The sequence below is a fragment of the Macaca fascicularis genome, chromosome 9 (genome assembly GCF_037993035.2).
Source record: "Macaca fascicularis isolate 582-1 chromosome 9, T2T-MFA8v1.1".
NCBI classification, from domain to species: Eukaryota; Metazoa; Chordata; class Mammalia; order Primates; family Cercopithecidae; genus Macaca; species Macaca fascicularis.
This window is the reverse complement of record NC_088383.1, coordinates 86219544-86240275: the sequence shown is the minus strand read 5'-3', so window position 1 is coordinate 86240275 and position 20732 is coordinate 86219544. Positions and strand designations below refer to the sequence as shown.

The 20732-nt window shown below is 39.1% G+C and overlaps 1 protein-coding gene across 45 annotated transcripts in view; it reads right to left on the bottom strand.

Annotated features, from left to right (window-relative positions):
* Positions 1-20732, bottom strand: part of ANK3 (ankyrin 3) — a 701337-nt gene that overhangs the window by 354581 nt on the left and 326024 nt on the right. For 42 of the 45 annotated variants that reach the window (XM_074002068.1, XM_074002069.1, XM_074002070.1 and 39 more), the window contains exon 1: positions 4938-5507. The exons of the other annotated variants lie outside the window; for them this stretch is intronic. In XM_074002068.1, coding sequence (XP_073858169.1) covers positions 4938-5051 — 114 coding nt within the window. In that variant the 5' untranslated portion in view covers positions 5052-5507. Of the gene's footprint in view, positions 1-4937; positions 5508-20732 lie in introns of those variants that run through there. 45 annotated transcript variants of the gene reach the window in all.

Below are 20732 nucleotides of genomic sequence, written 5' to 3'. Positions count from 1 at the left end.
TCACATACTATACACCTTGTATGGCATAGTAGTTAAGAGCGCAAGCTGGAGAGTTAGACTGCCCCAGTTGGAATCCTAGCTCTACCACTGTCTGACTAGGGTGAAAACTTTCGGCAACTAGCTTCAAGGCTCAGCCTCAGTCTCCTTGTCTGTAAGATGGGGATAATAAAAAAAAAATACTTTCTCTTCTCACAGGGTTATTAGGAAGATGAAATGAATCTCTACCTATAAAGCAATGTAACACCCTACCTACTGCAGAATAAGTGGTCAATAAATGGCCTGGGAGAAAAGACATGAATCCAGGACATTTAATTCTTCCTCTTCCCCCTTCAAGCCAGGAACTTGGCAGTTATCCTAGAATCCGATCTCTCTCTCACATCCTGCCTACAATCCATTGCCAAGTTCTACTGAGTCTTCCCCTAAATATCTTTGGTACGCAACACCCCCTCTCCACTGGCATAGTCTCCGCCTTGGTTCACACTCAGCATTTCGTGCCTGGATCCCCATCAGAGCTTCCTGACTGCTCTCCCTGCTGCTGCTACAACACGGATGCTTGAGTGACGGCTCTACCCCATAAAGCTATTCACAGTCCTCTCTTCTACCACCACCATTAAGGTCTCTCCCCGCTTTTAGCAGGATGATTTCCAAACTATGCAAGATGGCATAGGAAGATCTTTATGCTCTGGCACCTGCCTACTTTTCGTGCCACGCACTCAGGTCCCATTTGCTCCAGGAATTCCAAAATACTGTTTGTTTCCCACACAGCCTAATAGTCTCTCCTACTTCTATTACTTTGGGAATGAGATTCCTGTTCTTCGGCTTGATTATCTTGCTGACTCCTCTTTCAACTCCACTCAGCTTCACTGAGATTCTCCTCTGAGCGCATCTGAGCCAAGTGAGGGTCTTTCTGTGGACTCCTGAGGCTCTCTCTTCATTCTTTATGGAAAGTGATTAATGGCTCTTATCTTTCTCCCTCCCTGCCTCTTCTGGGCGTTACTGTAGTGTTGCCACTATGCTTTGATTGGCTTTGTCTCCAACATTTGATGCAATGCCTGATCCACAGAAGTCACTCATTAAATGTTTACTGAATGAATACATGAATTCAAGAATGAAGCAATGAATATTTGTTCCCGCTCTGTCACTGACTGACTGTATGTTTGACATCAATAATCAGAAAATATGTTAATCATGGAATTGTCATTTTATCCTAGTATCTAGCACTGTGTCAGGTGCATATATAGAGAGAGATCTACCTACCTATCTGTTGAGAGCAAACTCCACAATGTTTTCTTTTTTAATATAAATTTTATTAGGTCACCTCAAATTTTTTACAGGACCTGGTAAATATATACAAGCATATATTCATATACTAACAAAACCCACTTATGGAACAAATTAGGGTTAATTCCAGTAATATCCCTCACTGTTGAAATGTATTTTATAGTTTATGTGGGGAGAGGGCATGACAGGCAGGTAACATGGTACCAGAAGCCAACAACGACAGGGAATGTGCAAGGACTGCAGCCTGACCACGAGGAGAGCACGTGTGACTTCAGCCCATCATGGCTTTATGGTAGGATGAGCCACCTACCGACCACCGCCCATGGGCCTGGGCCCTGCTGGCAGCAGGGGATATAAACAGCTCTTCTCTGTAACTCAGTCAGGGCAAGGATCCAGTAAAAACCCACCCAAAGGCACTCTATCTACAGTGGCATGCCTCCCACTGGTTGCCAACCTAGGCAGCCCATGAGCAGAGAAGTGTGGAGGGAAAAAGATACGGCAGGGAAGGGCAATTGGAAAGTATGGGGAAGGGGCATTTGTAAGTGCATTGGTAAGCACCTTTTAAACAAGATACTCATTCAAACTTTTTTTTAAAGCCAGACAAATTAGTAATAAAAAAGTAAAGGTTCGTCCACCTAGATGCATTTCCTTTCAACAAATAGGAAGATTTTCTTTTTCTTAACACTACTTAAGTTATGTCAAGAATAAAACACATCTTTATTAAAATTCAACTAATTATAAATTCCTAGAAGTTCTGTACTGCTTTTTTTTTGGACTGGTAATCACATATTCATGATTAACATATTCAAAATAGACCATATGCACAATTCACTGAGTTTTTAAAAACTTGATGAAATGTGAATCCAGTGTTAAGTCTACATATGCATTATGATTTCATGATAACATATAGTGATATCCCATACTATACGATTCTGTGTCATCAGACCTAATCAAGAAAGCTTCGTCTTTGGCTTTACTCAAACCTGAACTGCAGGAGTGTCATGGACCAAATTCCTTATTTTATAAACTAGATACTCTAGGATTTTCCCAAACTTTTCTAGTTTGTGATTTTATGAGAGTATCCACTATTACTTTTACGTAATTAAAAGATCCTTGCCAGGCTCAGTGGCTCACACCTGTAATCCCAGCACTTTGGGAGGCCGAGGCAGGTGGATCACCTGAGGTCAGGTGTTTGAGACCAGCCTGGCCAACATGGCGAAACTCCATCTCTATTAAAAGTACAAAAATTATCCAGGCATGTTGGTGGGTGCCTGTAATCCCAGCTACTCAGGAGGCTGAGGCAGGAGAATCGTTTGAACCCAGGAGGCGGGGGTTGCAGTGAGCTGAGATCACGTCACTGCACTCCAGCCTGGGCAACAAGAACAAGACTTCATTTCAAAAAAAAAAAAAATCCTATACAGTATTTCTGCATATGAACAAGAGTAACTTCCCCATAATATCCCACAAAATACTTAGAAGAAGCATTTTTGATTGACATGAGGTGTACAACATGGAACAAATTAGCCCACAGGCCTTCATTAGAATCTTAGAAAAAGGTGGGGAAAAAGAAACCTAAAGTCATAACAATTCACTTTATAGGGCATAAGGGTCATATATGGCTATGCCACTGAAGGAAATCTAGAGTGTCTTCAAAATAATTCAGTCTTAACTTTGTATATCACAAGTAGTCCATGAAATAATTTGACTATGAATATTGTATCTTCCATAATATACTGTATCTTAGAGAATATACCTATTTTACTATGTTAAGAATGAACAACAGCAATGAAAGTGCTATCCATGTGCTAGTTTTAGGATCTACTCTGAGAGTCCTGAGAACAAAACATTTAAATCCACTTGCACATTTACAATAGAGATATTGATATTTCTCCATGTTCCCTTCTGGTTGCTAAGTGATTTACATTGGACAGACTCTGTTGTACTGGTAACAAAGCACTTTGGTCCACAAAGCATTTGCTACAGCTCAGTGAGTCCAGAAACTCCCTTTGCTTCACCCCTTCCCTATCTTGCTTCCAAGTCAAACAGGGGCCCAGGACAAAGGTGACAGATCTGTCATCACTGCTACAGAAAACTGCTGTACATAAACCTAGCTAGTCTAACAACCCTAACATATAGTGTCAATATTAATATGACACCATATCTTCATACAAATATATGTACCTTTTCCATGTTTCTTAGAAGCTAGTTTATCACGGTGGGGGTAGGCAGAGATGTATGGAGAGGGGGCAAGTGGTAGTGACCTACCCACAGAGAAACCTCATACAATAAAATTAGACCATAATCTAGCAAAGTATGGCAATTTCATAACAACTCTGCCGTGCAAGGCTTTGAAATACGCCTGCACACAATTTCTTAACCCAAGTTTGTATTTTTATGAAAATATATTCAAGAAGTTTATTTACAAGAATATCAAAGTAGGAACTAACTATATTTAACCTCTTGCAGCAAAACAACTGCAGCTCTCCAGCTTCAATCTCAAAGTCAGCTATGCAACAAAAGGCAGAGAGTCTTCTATAGATCCTAATTCTGGAGAAAATGGCAAGAGTACCAGGAATATTCACGGTCACTCCTGAAGAGGGGTCCATGTGGGGGATGAAATCTGCGTGTCATTTAGAAAGCACATGCCTCACTGCTCACAGCAAATTAAGGATATCTTTCCCTTGGGAATTTTCACAAAGACACATAAAAATGCTTTATGACCTGCCTTTCCTATTCAGATCACAGTTTTAGTCAATTTTTATTAATTATCGTGGAGGAAAAGTGCTTTGGGGTCTTACTCCTGGTTCAGCACCTAGGAGTCATATTTAAGGGCAAACACTCTAATTACTCATGGGCTACAATAAAACACCTCTGACCCAGAATTTTCCTCCTATTTTCCCCCTGCCTTGGAATATCAGTAAGGAATCATCAATGCCTATGCTTTGATCTAAAGCGATCAGTGTTGAAGGTTTCAGGTCACTGGAATTCCTGCGTTCAGGATAATCACTCTCACCCAGCAAATTACCAAACCTCTGTGATTTCAGCTTTATTTAACAAAAGAAAGTTATTTCTAGCAGTTTATTTCCATTGCACAACTTGACAAAAAGCACCTTATAAGAATAAGAGGCAAAAGGAAAGAAAGAGGAAATAAAAGCAAAGCAGGAAATGACTTTTGTGCTACGTCTCTAAGGTCACAGATCTGCCTGGGAAACGCACGCATGTGACACAGTTCCAGCACAAAAGCTCTTTCTCCACGAGACAAACCTCTAAGAAGTACAAAGCCTGGCTCTCTGGCCTCTCCCTCTAACCCAAGGCACCGCAGTGCATTTCACCTTGACTGGGCTGTGAAGAAACTACTTTTGTAACTCCCTCACAACACCTTTCCGTGTCATGGAAACATGCCCATGCCTATATAAAGTGAAGCACACTTTCCGCATAGCCCTGCAATCACCCCACAGGAGAAAACCATCCCTCTTGCCTTGCCCATCCTATGGCCATGGTCTGCCATAGGGTTTATCATCTGTTCCCAATTTACACACCCAATTTACACTCTAGCCAGCATGTAAAAATAAGCTTTAATGCTCCTAACAGATGCCAGGCGGAGATTACAACAAAAAGAATCCAGGCAAGATACATGCTCTGGCATACATAGATACCTTTTTCTTCCGATCCCGGGACCGTTTGCGGTGTTTCCTTTTTTTCTCAGGCTCTTCTTCAGCATTGATTTCCAAATCCCTGTTTTTCTTTAATTGTGAGGCTGCATGAGCCATAATGCATTTAAAAAGATCCTCTCAAGCAGGCACGGCTTCCTTGTAAAAGGTGATATCCTCAGGCACCTTTAATCAGGCTTACAGCAGCATTCCAATCACTAGAGAGAAAGCTTTGACTAGAAGCAGGAAGATATTCACAATGCAAAGATGCTGGAGAAGCTGAAGCTTTTAAAAACCCAAATGATGATGTCCGGACTTCATCCTACACCTTCCTCTACCTGAACCTTTACAGGAGAGTGCAGCCATCGTAATGCATTTACCGTAGTGAAGAAGACAGCTGGGACAGAGGAAGCTGTATTATGGCTGTATCCCCTGCCACCAGCTGGAAGTGTCTAAGTGATTCCTCCGAAGGGGGAATGCTGCAAAGGATGCTTCTCCAAAGAGGAAGAATCAAGAGTCACCACACATGCAGAAGCAAAAATCCAGCACTAATTCTGAAAACCTATTTTAGAATCCTTTGAAAAAAAGAAAAGGCTGCAATTTATACATCACCACTAGATCTACACGGAGAATAATTTAACCCCTGATAGAATGGAGCTGTTCCTACTTTAGTTCAACTGCTGATGGTGACAAAATATATAAAATAAGATTTCAAAAAACACACTACATTTTGCTATGGAGATCCTGACTGCATTACGGGGAAAACAATGCATGTATTGCCCGTCTCAACAGTGCATCCTTTATGCTAAACTATCAGCCTAAATGCATTTTGCGGAGAAGACTACACAAGGGCTTGTTGTCTTTTAAAAACAACATGCTGATTACAACACATCATACAGAAAGATGTGAGCATGTTGGTGTATGGAACAGATGCCTGATTCATAGGAGGTTCCCCAGGACTCTCCTTTCATGGGGTCTGAGGGTCAGGAATCTGTGCCATAATCAGTGTTTCTGAGTCAGTGAAATGCAGATTTGCTTTCATGTTAGGGTTTGCTTCAATCACCTTACTATTTTTGCCACCTGAGTTCTCAATGACCGCAGCCTCTGAATATTCATTATGTGAAGTGAAGCAGCAGCAGTGCTCAAGGCCTGCTGGGGTGTCTTCTGCTAGGATGCACACACTGGAAGAAATCTAATAAGTCGGGAGTCATTTGCACACATACTACACAGTATTCACAGTAAGTGCTTTAGCAAGAAACTGCTGAAATGTCAGGCTGGGCCTAAAACATATGAGACCTAGTAAAAAAAAAAAAGAAAACACACACACATACACACACACCAATTTCACCAAGAAAATGAGCCAGGGAAAAAAAAAAAGAAAAAAGATGTTCTGATGAAAAGACTTTGTTAGCATGTGCCCTTCCAATACAAAAGTCCATAACTTTGGCGGCCGGTGCATTTGATTTTGTAGGGCTGAGTGTGTAGGTGTGTAAAGGACAGAGCACCAGGTCCAGTGCATCATGTGAGGATTTGGTTGGGGTTCTCTGGAGTTGTTGTTCGTCTGCTTCACAAAGAGTGCCAAGCGTGAGTTCCTGCAAACAACTTCTACTCACCATACGTCTAGATTTGGGGTTCAAAGGTCTTTCCTCTTTTCCTCTTGTAGGATGCTTTATAGTCTCTGTGGAGCAGTGATGAAAATGGGAAGGGAAATTCAGGGACCATGGCGTCCCATTCCTACTACCAATGGACTGCGCACTTCTCTGAGGCCTCAAGGCGAACTACAGGGAAACCACGCTGGTCATAGAGTTACCATGGGCCTACTATGTGCACCGATGCTCACGTGCTTGACTTCCACACAAACTGTCTTCATGAAGAAAGAGTTCTGGAAAGTTTCTCTGTTGCCTATGAAACTACACAAAAATGGGGAAAAATGAAGGTGGGGGATGAAATGTAACTCAGATCCGAAACCAGATGAAAGATATTTGGGTCTTTGTAGTAAAAATGAGTGTTTTTGTACTAGGATATTTTACTGTATTAGTAACAGGTGGGGCAGAGTAAAACTTAAACCTTCGTATGCATTTTCCCAATATAAATAATCTTATACTTTTGAAAACATTCATACAATTTCTTTTATTTTCAGTAAGTTGAAGAGAACAGCCAGCTAAAAAGCTGGCGGCTTTCCCACTGGCTCCTGGATCATCTTTTCCTTCTTCCTTTATAGACACTAATGATACTTTAAAATATATTTAGAAGTGTGCTTGATCAAGTAACTTCTCCATCTGAGGCTGGCAAAGCACTATACTTTCTCATTGATTTCTACTGGCAAAACCATAGTTGGAAATTAGAAAAATAAGCCACAGGTATTTTTGAATGTATTTCTCTCTAGAATAATTCTTTGCTTCCCCCAAATGTTCAGAAGTTGAGAATGTGTCATGGCTTTTTAGGACTCCATAATGTGACTTTCTCGTTGCCTTGGATTTTCCCTTATCTCAGTAAGTGGTTAGCCCATCAAAAATAAATCCTAAGGTATAGCTTGCTCAGATTACCTTTTTTACAGAAAATGTGATCTTTTATCTTCCATTTCTAAAGTAGAACTTTGAACAGTGACTCTACTAAGAAAGGCAACCCTGTGGGTCCTAGGTTTTGACTGATATTACTAAAGGCTAAATCCCTTTCTCCCCACACAGCAGACATCCTGACCAGTAACTCTCAAGCTCCTAGTGTACTTATTCTCAACACAAAGGCATTGACTCAAGAGAGCCACAAATGCCAGTTCCCCTCAAAACTGAATTGACAGTTTTATCAATAGTTCTAGAAAGCCTTTATTATAGCTGAAATGAAAACATTAAAAGAACTTTTAAAAACTTGATTCCTTGACTAAATTTTTATCAAAAATTTCCACTTAAATTTCAAGAACTTATGGTCATTTGGGAGATTAAAAACTAGTATGAATCTTTAAAGTTCAACTAATTGTCCAACTGGTACAAGCTCATGTGTCTGAGAAGTGGGGCAGATCCCTGGTAGCAACAAGAATGAGATACAAACATGGCCTTAGAGGAAACAAGAGTAAAAGGTTCAGTCAGGCTGATGGTCACCTCCCTCTACCGCAACTTCCCCAGTCCTACTACTTGCCATTGGCCATGAGAATGTGTACATAGGACTTGCATAGGATGGGCGTGGCCTATGCACGGAATGTCAAAGCTATTAAAAGCTGAGGGTAGGCCAGGCACGGTGGCTCATGTCTGTAATCCCAGCACTTTGGGAGGCTGAGATGGGCAGATCACTTGAGGTCAGGAGTTCAAGACCAACCTGGTCAACATGGTGAAACCCCATCTTTACTAAAAATACAAAAATTAGCTGGGCGTGTTGGTGTGCACCTGTAATCCCAGCTACACGGGAGGCTGAGGCATGAGAATCACTTGAACCCGGGAGGTGGTGGTTGCAGTAAGCCAAGATCACACCACTGCACTCCAGTCTGGGTGACAGAGCAAGACTCCATCCCCCCGCCATCTCCAAAAAAAAGAAAAAAGAAAAAAAATTCTGAGGACAAAAATTCTTAAGTGACTTCCCTTTCTCAAGAAAAAAAGAAAGAATCTGTTCTTGTTTTAGAAAAGTCCCAGGTACAAGAATTCCTAAACCATGCTTTCAAAATATAGTACAGAGCGATCTTTCAAAATTTTATTAGCTGAAGAAATCATTCTTTGAATACGTCCTACAGGAAAGGTACTTATAATAAACATAACAGTGGAGCTGCATGGCTGAATGGAAAAAATGGTGTCCTGGAGCCCCAGCCCTTTGGCTCTCTCAGCCCTCCTCCAGAAGGCAGCTTTGGTGAGCACAATTTGAAAGCCACCACACTGCCTCAAAGAGCACACTGCCCCAAAGAGTCTCTGTGTTTTCCCTGCTTGTAGCTTTGTTACTAGAAGTTATGTCAAAAAAAGTGATTCTCCATGCACACGTATGTTTATTGTGGCATTATTCACAATAGCAAAGACTTGGAATTAACCCAAATATCCATCAGTGGCAGACTGGATTAAGAAAATGTGGCACATATACACCATGGAATACTATGCAGCCATAAAAAAGGATGAGTTCGTGTCCTTTGTAGGGACATGGATGCAGCTGGAAACCATCATTCTCAGCAAACTATCGCAAGAACAGAAAACCAAATACTGCATGTTCTCACTCATAGGTGGGAATTGAACAATAAGATCACTTGGACACAGGAAGGGGATCATCACACACCAGGTCCTATTGTGGGAAGGGGGAGAGGAAGGGATAGCATTAGGAAATATACCTAATGTAAATGACGAGTTAATGGGTGTAGTACACCAACATGGCACATGTATACATATGTAACAAACCTGCACGTTGTGTACATGTACCCTAGAACTTACAGTATTAAAAAAAAAAAAGTGATTCTCTCTACTAAAAATTGTCCCAAATAATTGTTTTTATTTCTTACCAGAACTAACAAGTTTCATGCAGAGTGCTTCCTGCCTGGGCATTATTAGAGCATTAATCTTCTATAAAAACAATTAAAATATCTTTCCACATTGGGCATATGGAGTAATGGGCATACTCCAGATAATATCTAGTCCAGGAATCAAACAATTGTGACTAAGTATGCCACTGAAAATAAAGCCCAAATCAGTTCATTCGGATGCCTTATAGACTTTAGATACACAGCCAAGTATTTCTCCCCACTCATTTTTCACATACACCTTTTCAGGATTTCAAGACAAGCTCTAAATATTAGTTCAGTCAATTAATAACTTGACTACTCTCTCTTGTCATTTCATGTTGTGTCTCTACCTTGTTAAGCTGAGTTGACACACAAACCAATAACAATATATGTGGTTTCTACAGAGATGACACTGTCACATGGAGATTCTGAAGTTACAAGAGCTGTGCACATGTAAAAAATATTACATTGTGATATAAAGAAGGAGAAGTTGGGGAGTATATACAATAATAGAGGATGGAGGCAAGAAAGAAACTAAAGAGAGAAATGGTTCCAGGGCTGCCAGGGAGGGTGTGCCTCCTCAACCCTACTCCATGTTCCTGGTAATGAGGCAAGTGTGTGTTTTGATGGAATGAGAACGACTTCATGCTGCACCCACTTCAGTTTTCTCAGAAGCAGAGCAGCCTCGCCACAAGAGATAGTCAAAATATTTCTTCTTCACAAAGAAATCTGGATCCACGATCATTTCATGAATTTTTGGCATCCTAGATGATACCAAAAGACCTAGAGCAGGTTTGGAACAAGGTGAAGGAACAGGAAAGAAAACAAGCACTAAAATTGTCAAGGGTTATAAATGACAAAATAAAAAACACACACCTGGAAAATTTTTAATTCACAGTCTCATATTATTTTTCACTTTTAGATGAGACATATGAAGTTCTTAAAACAAAAAACTGTGACTGGATAGCACTGAGGAACTGGTAGCCATTCATATACCCCTTGTAGGGGGTGGCACCTCTGGATAACAAGCACTGGCCTTGGTGCCATCTGTCTTAGCACTTAGTCTGCCCTCTTTCCCCATCCATCTGACTATGCGGCTTGACCTCAGTGCTGGAGAGACAGCCAGCTGGTCCCAAGCACACCAGCTGCTTCTGTGACCTCACATGGGCAGACAGGGGCAGGCACATGAGGAGGCTTCCCCAAGGTCTCTCCATCACACCCACACTGGCCTGCAGAGAGGAGGAGATCCTCCATTGCACATAGAAGTACCCCACAGCTGCCGGGCGCGGTGGCTCAAGCCTGTAATCCCAGCACTTTGGGAGGCCGAGACGGGCGGATCACGAGGTCAGGAGATCAAGACCATCCTGGCTAACACGGTGAAACCCCGTCTCTACTAAAAAATACAAAAAAAAAAAACTAGCCGGGCGAGGTGGCGGGCGCCTGTAGTCCCAGCTACTCGGGAGGCTGAGGCAGGAGAATGGCGTGAACCCGGGAGGCGGAGCTTGCAGTGAGCCGAGATCCGGCCACTGCACTCCAGCCTGGGCGACAGAGCAAGACTCCGTCTCAAAAAAAAAAAAAAAAAAAAAAAAGAAGTACCCCACAGCTATATCTGTGGTGTCTGTTCAACCCGAAGGAGTAGACTGGTAGTGCCTGGCAGAGTTCTGAGTGCAAAGCAGGCACCAAGAGAGGGGTGCGAGGAAGATGAACCACATGCCACTTCCTCTCCCCACTCCGGCTCTTATAAAAGGAGGCAGCTGGACTAGATGACTTCGATGACAGTCCTCACTCTTCTAGAATGCTGTGATTTATGTGAAAGGAGGGCTTCAATGTTTGCAAATTTAAAAATATACATAAGAAAGGTTTATTCAAACAGAGTTTATTCAAGCAGAGTTTACTGTATTCTACACTGGCCAATACAGTAGCCACTAGCCATATGTGTCTACTGGGTAGGGAAATGTGAGTAGTGTAACTGGAGAACTAAATATTTAGTTTTATTTAAAATTTCAAATTGATATTCAATTCAGATAGTAGAACACATGCAAGTGTGTTTGGAACAATTTGGATATGCAAATCTACTTTTCTAACTTTAAATTTTATGATATAACATACAGATCAAGTATTTCCGACAAAAATTTTGCATCCAAATTGAGACGTAAAATATATCCCAGGTTTCAAGATTTAGTACCAAAAAATGCAAAGTAGCTCAATGATTTTACATATTGATTCATGCTGAAATAATATTTTGGATATGATCAGTTAAATAAAATATATTACTAAATTAATTTCACTTTCTTAAAGCTTTTTAAATGTGGCTATTCAAAATTTGAAATTAGATGCATGGCTTACACTCTATTCCTACTCGACAGCACTGGTCTAAAGAACTTACACAGTACTAACAAAAAGAGAGCCCGATCAGTCAGAAATTGTCTTCCTGAAGGCAGCTAATTCATCAAACAAGCAGACAACACTTAGCAATCAACTACTATGTCTCTTTCTTTCTTTCTTTCTTTCTTTCTCTTTCTTTCTTTCTTTCTTTCTTTCTTTCTTTTTTTTTTTTTTTTTTTTGGTACAGGTGATGCATAAACATACAGTATGTTCTCAGGCACTTGTGCTGAAAGAAGCATTTGTGTGCTCATGGACACATTCCCTTACCCTGCTGGTCACTGTGTTCAGCACCAGGGATGTATAGAGGAATGAGACTTCATCCTTTCCCTCAAGTTTCCATGGGCGAGAAAGACAAGGACACCAATAATTAGAACACACAGACAGGTGCTACTGAAGCAAGGGTGGGGTAATATAAAACATAATGAAGAGGTCAGCACTCAGCACAATGCTTTCTAGGTCAGATCTCTTTTCCCTACCCATGGAACTTACAATTTCACAAGTGACCCCTTGACATTCTAGTCAACATGCTGAACTGCTTGTAACCTGAACAGAAAATACAAAACTCCCTTTATGCCCTGGCTACTGCTATTAGTGCTGGTGATACAACAGGGAATGAGGCCGATAAGGTCCCCTTTTCAGAAGCTTCAATTCTTGAATATTGAGCCAGGGAGGAAACAAATAAAAAATGAACAAGATAATTTTCTATAGTAACAAGTGCTATGAAGAAAATAAAGTAGTATGAGTGAATTGAAAGTGACCGGATGGGGAACAATTGTTTATGAACTCTTTGCTTCATTCCATGTTTAGATTCCCTAGGAAAAATAAATCATGATAGTGAGGAGCCAGCTGAATCAGGTAATTCACTCTATTAGGGTACTAATTCTCCAAAAGTTGCCCTCTAAACCAAGAAATTCATTTAATAGCAAAGAGCGAATGGCTTCTCAAGTATTGTGTTCAATTCAAATATACTTATTACTGAAGATAATAGATATGCTTTGGTAACACTTATCTCTTAAACTATTTGTATAATTCTAGCTTCCATCACCTTTATTAACTTACAGCTTAATAACAATTCAAAAAGACTGATAAAGTATAACCACTGAGTAATGAAATAAATTTTCCTGTGTAACTTGTGGAAACAAGTCTTGTTGTTTCATAGCCAAATATAATATTCTATGAAATTATTTCTTCTGATAATTCAATAAACTCTTGTAATTTAATGTCTATATAATAATTATATTTAAGTTGGCCAAAAGGAAATATAAGGAAAGTAACTAAGTAAGGCAAAATAGCTCTTACCCCAACTTTGTTGCTAAGTAGCTATGAGATCTTACAGAGACTTTATCCTACCTAGTTTCTGGTTCCATATCTGTAACATGAAAGGAATTCTAAACTCTCCCAAAATACACGCTCTGTGATGCTGAAATACAATTACAGTAAGGATGAAGTGACTGATTTTTGCATCATTTTATGTTGGTGAGTTCTGATCAAGATATAAGGAAAGTAAATTCACTTTCAAAACATTTCTTTCAAGAAGCTACTAAAAGGCAAAGCTACAAAGGAGATTTTATTTGAAGATTCAGGAAATTGTCGGCCCAGGAATTATTTGCTGACCCTGTGTAGGAGGAATGGAGCAGCACATATAAGAAAGCAAAGGATCTTATCTCTAGAGAATGAAACATTTAATTCATTGACTTAGGAAGTCATACTTATAGTAGGATTGAAAAAAAAAAAAAAAAACTAAACAGTACTCCAGATTCTATAATGAAAATCAGTCAAATTTCAGACTAAAACTCAGATAATTATTCTTTAGCATATTGAGGGACATATCAACCATGCAGAAATTTATGTCTAACAAAAAGACATCCTATTTTCTTGGATGTAGCACTGAGCTGACTTCCTGCCATGGAAAGGGCTACATGTAGAGTTTATAGCCTCATCCTTCTGTAGAGTGGAAATAACACCTGCTTCTTCCCTATCTTACCAGTGTGTTTCAATACCCAATGTCTATGAAGCAACATGGACATCACAGAGAACAAAAACATTAACACATAAACACAGGACATCATCCTGTTGGGGAGACAATAACGCAGATTGGCACTCAGGGTTCCTGAGTAGATTTGGGGTTCGCTCTCTTCCTACTTGTCCTTGAACTCAGCAAGTGTTAGCAGGCTTTCTCTTTCATGTTGTTTTGGAAGGCACATTGGAATCAGACTAATTGAGCTTCATGTTATATGTTCCACAACTTTGCAACTTTTTCCTTGCCCTTTTATTAGATCATGCCAATATAATCACAAGAATGATAAAAGTTTGAATATTCAAAACAGCCTGTTTGGAACATAAGGTCCTATGTTTTGGAGATAAAGATGGTGAGGTCCTTTGAAAAAATACAACTCTAGAACAATTTTCTCATTCTTTCCCAAGATCTTTTAAAAAGCGTCTGAGAGTGGGACAGCATCGTTTGTAATACTGGGAGGTATTCCTTGATGCAGGCAGATTCATCCTGCTTATCTTTTGTATCTTCTTTTTTTTTTTTTTTTTTTTTTTTTTTTTTTTTTTTTTTTTTGAGACGGAGTCTAGCTCTGTTGCCCAGGCTGGAGTGCAGTGGCCGGATCTCAGCTCACTGCAAGCCCCGCCTCCCGGGTTCACGCCATTCTCCTGCCTCAGCCTCCCGAGTAGCTGGGAGTACAGGCGCCCGCCACCTCGCCCGGCTAATTTTTTTTGTATTTTAGTAGAGACGGGGTTTCACCGTGTTAGCCAGGATGGTCTCGATCTCCTGAACTCGTGATCCGCCCGTCTCGGCCTCCCAAAGTGCTGGGATTACAGGCTTGAGCCACCGCGCCCGGCCATCTTTTGTATCTTCTAAGGCAGGAGTCAGCAAACATTTTTGTAAAGGGCCAGAGGGTAAATATTTCAGGCTCTGAAGGCTGTTTGGTCTCTGTTGCACCTAATGGACTCTGTGAAAAAGCAACCAGAGACAATATGTAAGGGTGTCAAAGTGTCTCTCTAATCTAATAAAACTTTATTTATGGACACTGAAATTTGAATTTCATATAGCTTTCAGGTATTACCAAATATACTTCTTCTTAATTTGTTTCTAACCATTTAAAGTGTAAATAACATTCTTAGCTTTCAGGCTATATCAAAATAAGGCTGGATCTGGCCTGCAGGCCTATTTGCTGACTGCTTGTCTGAGGTATCACACTGTTAATAACATCATTCTGAGGGTCTTTAGGAAAGGGCGAATGGACAGCATGGTCAAAACTTGGTGCTTGGAATTTTTATGTGTACATTCATGTATATGTGCATACCTGTATGCCTATACACATAGGTACATGTGCATACATGTATGTATACATGTGTGGATGTGTGTATTTACATAAATCCCATGAAAATTTGTCCTTTGGATTTGAACATGATAGCCAACATGTCAGTGATGGAAAAACATATGTTGCTATGCACATTTTCTATACCAGGTCCACACAGATAACATTCCTTTAATTCACTCATTTAACAAATATTTATTGGGTACCTCCTTTAAGGAAGCAGCATAATCCTATACATTATTTAAGACACCCAAACTCAACAAATGCTCAGCAAGCATAAGAAAACAATTTTAAGTAGTACAGGTGATTGCATATGGCATTCACTCAATGGGCATCTTCCCTGGGTGAACCTCCAACAGTATCATAAACATGATGCTGTGTATGCAATGCATAGGATATCTGGTTCACTATGTCCAGTTCCTCCCTTAGGGTGGGAAGAGGGCATAGGAAGTTCTGATGCTTTGTATTTTAAATGTAATTTCCTATCATACACTATACATGTCTTCAATTACTTTGTAGAGCACATAAATTACTTCAATTACTTATAGGGCAACACAAAGGAATACACAGATATTTATGGGGTATCTCCTATGTATGTAATACTGTACTAAACCCAGTGAAAATTAAAGAGAAAATGCATAATCTTTTTAAAAATCAGAATCATGATTACAGACTTACAGGCTTCATTTTGGCATTATTTCATCAAAAAAACCAAACTTGGAGGTTTGTCAACAGTTAATGAGTGGTGCAAATTTTAAACAATTATCTGGCATTAAAGATGTGGAAGCTATGGAAAGAATGAGCTCAGGTCTGTGACCTAAAAGAAACTAACTACACCGAAAGTGAATACTTTGTCCTTTAAGAAATGTAAGATGTTTGTTCCCCTTCTCTCACCCCATCCTCCTCCCTCCCACCACGCATGCACAAAATTGTTATTCAGAGAAAGGGAAGGGCCAGATGGTTTTGGGGATTAGCAATGAGGAAAGGCCCAAGTTTCACCTCAAGGTTGTTATTAAATTCTAGTTCAGATTGGCAGGGATACAAAACCAGGGCCACGGAGAGCTCTCTGGGAGTCTTGGTCCAGTTCCTAATGAGCAGGTGTTGACATGGAACAAGCTGCCTGAACAACGGAGCTGCAGGCAAGGAGCCGCTACAGTTACCCAGGTGGACTGAATCTGCCCCAGTGCTTCTGCCGGCACAAGAAACCTTGCACTAAACTCCGTACACTCAGCCATCAGTATCTAGGTTTTGCTCCTTCCCGCAACAAACCGAATAATTTAATGAAAAAATTTAAACTGTGGTCTTTTCTGCAGAGGTGGTGATATTGCAACACTTAGCTCCACTCTAAAAATTCTTTCCAGCATACATCTAATTTAAATCAAATTTAATTTGGGTTACAGAAAGTTTCAATACCCCTGGACATTACCGAGTGTCCATCACATTAACCCTTTTCTAGATGAAAATTCGCTTGAACAATCTATTCAATTAAAATAAAATATAAATCAAAACCTCCAATACAATGTGTGTGTGTGTGTGTGTGTGTGTGTGTGTGTGTGCAGCCATGGCACTAAAATCTAGTAAGATTTGGTTAAAATTTGTACTACACCAGTGATAATAGTGGGATTTACTAAATAGAAATACCGTTTTACTATATGTAATGGATATTACTTTGTCAGTGAGTTCTTCAGTGAGACTGGTGAGACAAGCCCAGGATAACAACCAGTGGTTTAACACAGATGCAATATTTGTGTCTATTTTTAACAATAATTTTCTAGCCAATTTGAGTTTTTAAAAAGATTTCAGATCCTATGAATAGGAGTTATGGGAAAGGAATAAGAATGCTGATTCGGCTTCCAACCAAAACTCTTCACAAGGCTTTCTTGCAATAATGGCAAATTAAAACAAAATCATCATGCTTATTAAAAAAGAATTGCCCCACTTTATGAGTACTTGTGAGTATTAACAGCAGAAACAACAATCCTAAGGTAACTACTGCATTTCATGATAGCATGTTCTATCAAGGTGGCAATAAAACCAGTCTTGAGGATAAGCAGATCATTCCAAAGGTTTTTTGTTTGTTTGTTTTTGTTTGTGTTTTTTTTACATTACAATAAAAACTTTATTTATAAAAGCAGGTGAACAGTCTGCAGGTGCAGTTTGCCTTTAGAGTCTAAAGAAACAAGTCTTGCTTCAGCTTAGGGGAAATTCCTGTCATATCTTGAATTATATTTTATTTTTTAATTTTTAAGTTCTGGGGTACATGTGCAGGATGTTCAGGTTTGTTACACAGGTAGACGTGTGCCATGGTGGTTTCTGCACCTATCAACTCATCACCCAGGTGTTAAGCCCAGCATGCATTAACTATTTTTCCCAATGCTCTCCCTCTCCCCACCCCACCCTCCAACAGGCCCCAGTGTGTGAAGTGACTCTGCAGGCTTTCTAAAGCTCAAGAGCTCCTCCTGTATTGAGGGTGGCAACAAAAAAATAAAAATAATTTTGAAAACTGTGGCTGTGTGGAGCTTTTGTGTAAAAGTCATTTTATTCATTTTTCCTGTCTTCAACATATATTCACTCTAAAAATTTCAAATCATGGATTTAAAAATCAGAAAATGTAAGTCAGTCACAGAAAGACAAATCCTGCATGATTCCACCATATGAGGTATCGAAAACAGTCAACTTCACAGAATCAAAAGAGTGGAAGGGCGGTTCTCAGGGGCTGCGGAGAGTGGGAAATGGAGGTTATTAATCAATGGGCATAAAATTTTGGTCCAGCAACAGGAATAAGCACTGGAGACTTGCTGTATACCTTTGCACTGATAGTCAATGATACTACACTGTACTGTACACTTAAAAATTTGTTAAGAGGGTAAAGCTCATGGTAAGTGTTCTTACCACAGTAAAATAAAATTTTAAAACTGCCACTTAAAAAGCACAGGATAAATAAAAGGAAAATTTCAACTAGGAAGAATTTTTTAAAAATCATATTGCCACTGCTCAGAAATGAGTACCATTAGTATTTTGTTGTATATTATTCCAAGTCCCTCTTTATGTTTATATGTATTTAAATGTAACTATTTTACCAAGAATATAATCATTCAAGTAGCTTTATAATCTGCTTTAAAATGTATTATGTGTTAATGCAGATAATGAATATCCATGCAAATCACTAAGTCCTCTTCTATAACTTTTAAAAGGTTATATAATATTCCATGTGATGTACATGTCATTTTTTAAACCAGTCCCCTTCTATTATACATTTAGATTGCTCCAATTTTTTTATGAGAGAAACAATGCTATATATGACCACTTATTTCAGATGAGTTCACACACCCATTAAGTAACTTAGGATAAATTTCTGGAGGTAGATTTCAGGAAAGGTGAAATCAACCTGACTTAATGGCTAGGCTAAAATATTTATTTAGAGACTGGTGGAATTAAACCGTACTTCTATCATCCCATTCCCAACTCTACTTATATATTCTCTGTCCAAGAATCTTATGTGATAGTTGGCAGACAGAATAGGGACCTGGAGAAATATATTATCTATGCTATGTTTCATTTTACTTACAACTAATTAACAGCTATAAATCATTTAAAACCCAAGCTGTTTTTTAAACCCAAAGTCACTATATTCATGATAATATTTACCAGTGCCACATTTTGAATTATTCAAGTATTATGGATCATAGAGTAGTCACATTGATCAAAAAAGAGCTTAGAACTATACTGGTTTGGGGTTGTGTGGATAACCAAAATAAATGATTTATAAAACTAATAATATAAACAATAAAAAAATTCATAAATATTAATGGGGGAAATGGTTTTGATGAGACACCAAAGAACTTACTGCTCAGTAAGGCCCCGGGAAGATGCCTCAGGATTACTGTATCATAACATTGATGGTAACATTAGACTACTTACATGAACTGTTAAATTCATAACAAATGGTGTATACATTTGTAATATGCCTTAACATGCAGGAGATTGAAATAAACGATCCTATATGCACACACACTTGGAATTGTTGGTGAACTATGTTTTTCCTCCCTATAAGTTTAAGTTGTTCATGTGACTGACTTTAGGCAATACAATGTATAGAAAAGAACAAAAGCAATTTTGCACTAGTCCAAGTCTACGCCTCAAGAGAATTTGCACACTTCCATTCTGTTTAGGAACATGGCCAAGCTACAATGTGAAAAAGCTTGGGTTTACCTGGTAGATAATCAGAGACATGTGGCTCATCACCCCATGCCCCAGAAAATAGCCAGCCAGCACCATCACCTAGCAGACTGGCAGGTAACCAAAGACCATGTTTGTGGGAACCTGCCTGAACCACAAGAACTGCCTGGCTAATCCCAGCCTAGTGGTCTGCCTAGAGTTACACAAATGGTTATTATTTTAAACCACTAAGTTTGGGGTGGTTTGTTATGCAGTGCAAGTAACTGATACCAAAAAAGGCTGAGAATATGAATCACAAATACTAGGCGTAAAAGAGGGACTATCACTACAAAGCATATAGATATTAAAAAGGAAAGTAAATATTATGAACTTTATGTTAATAAATTGAAAATTTAGATAAAATGAATATATTTCTCAAAAAAAATGCAAATTATCAAAACTGACACAAGATGAAAAGGAAAATCTAAGGAGGCTATGTAGAAATGGAAATTACTACAAAAACAATCATTACAAAAACAATTACACAAAGAAAATTCCACACCTACATGGTTTTGCTGGTGGTTTCTATTGAACACTTTGGGGAAAAAATCAATATCACACCAACTGTTTCAGAAAATAGAGCAAATGAGGACACTTCAATTGTTTTATGAGGCCAGCATATTCTTTGCACCAAACCTAGTAAATAAATTAAAAATATGCATACATACATAACCCAGACTGATCTCTCTCATTGAGAGAAATGTAAAAATCCTTTACAAAATATTAGCAAAATCAAATTTAATAAAGTGAGGCTTATCCCAGAATACAAGCTTGGTTTACACATATTAGTGAAATGTTGAATGCTTTTGCTCTAAGACTAACGAAAGTATTGGCATTCTTTTTTTTTTTTTTTTTTTAAATATTGAGATAGAGTCTCGCTCTGTCGCCCAGGCTGGAGTGCAGTGGCTCAATCTTGGCTCACTGCAAGCTCCGCCTCCCGAGTTCACGCCATTCTCCTGAGTATTGGCACTCTTACTACTTCTATTCAACCTTATACAGGAGACCTTAGACAGTATACTAAGGCAAAGAAAAGAGAGCCACAAGATTGGAGAGGAAGAGCAAAACTGGCTCCTTTTACAAATGACATGATGGTTAACATAGAAAAGCCTAAATAATTTATGAAACAACTCCTAGAACTAAAAAGTGTATTTAGCTTGGTTTCAGGATACAAGATCAACATACAGAAATCAGTTGTATTTTGTATGATGGCTGCAAGTGATTGGAAAATCAAATTTTAAAAAAAAGAACAGTTCTACTTTTGAAAATACCAAAAACCATAAAGCACTTTGGATAAATTTAATGAAAGACATATGTAAATCCTCCACATTGTGAACTATAATAATTGCTGAGAGAAATTAAAGATCTACATTAAGGTAGAAATCTACTACACTCAAAGTTTGCAAGATC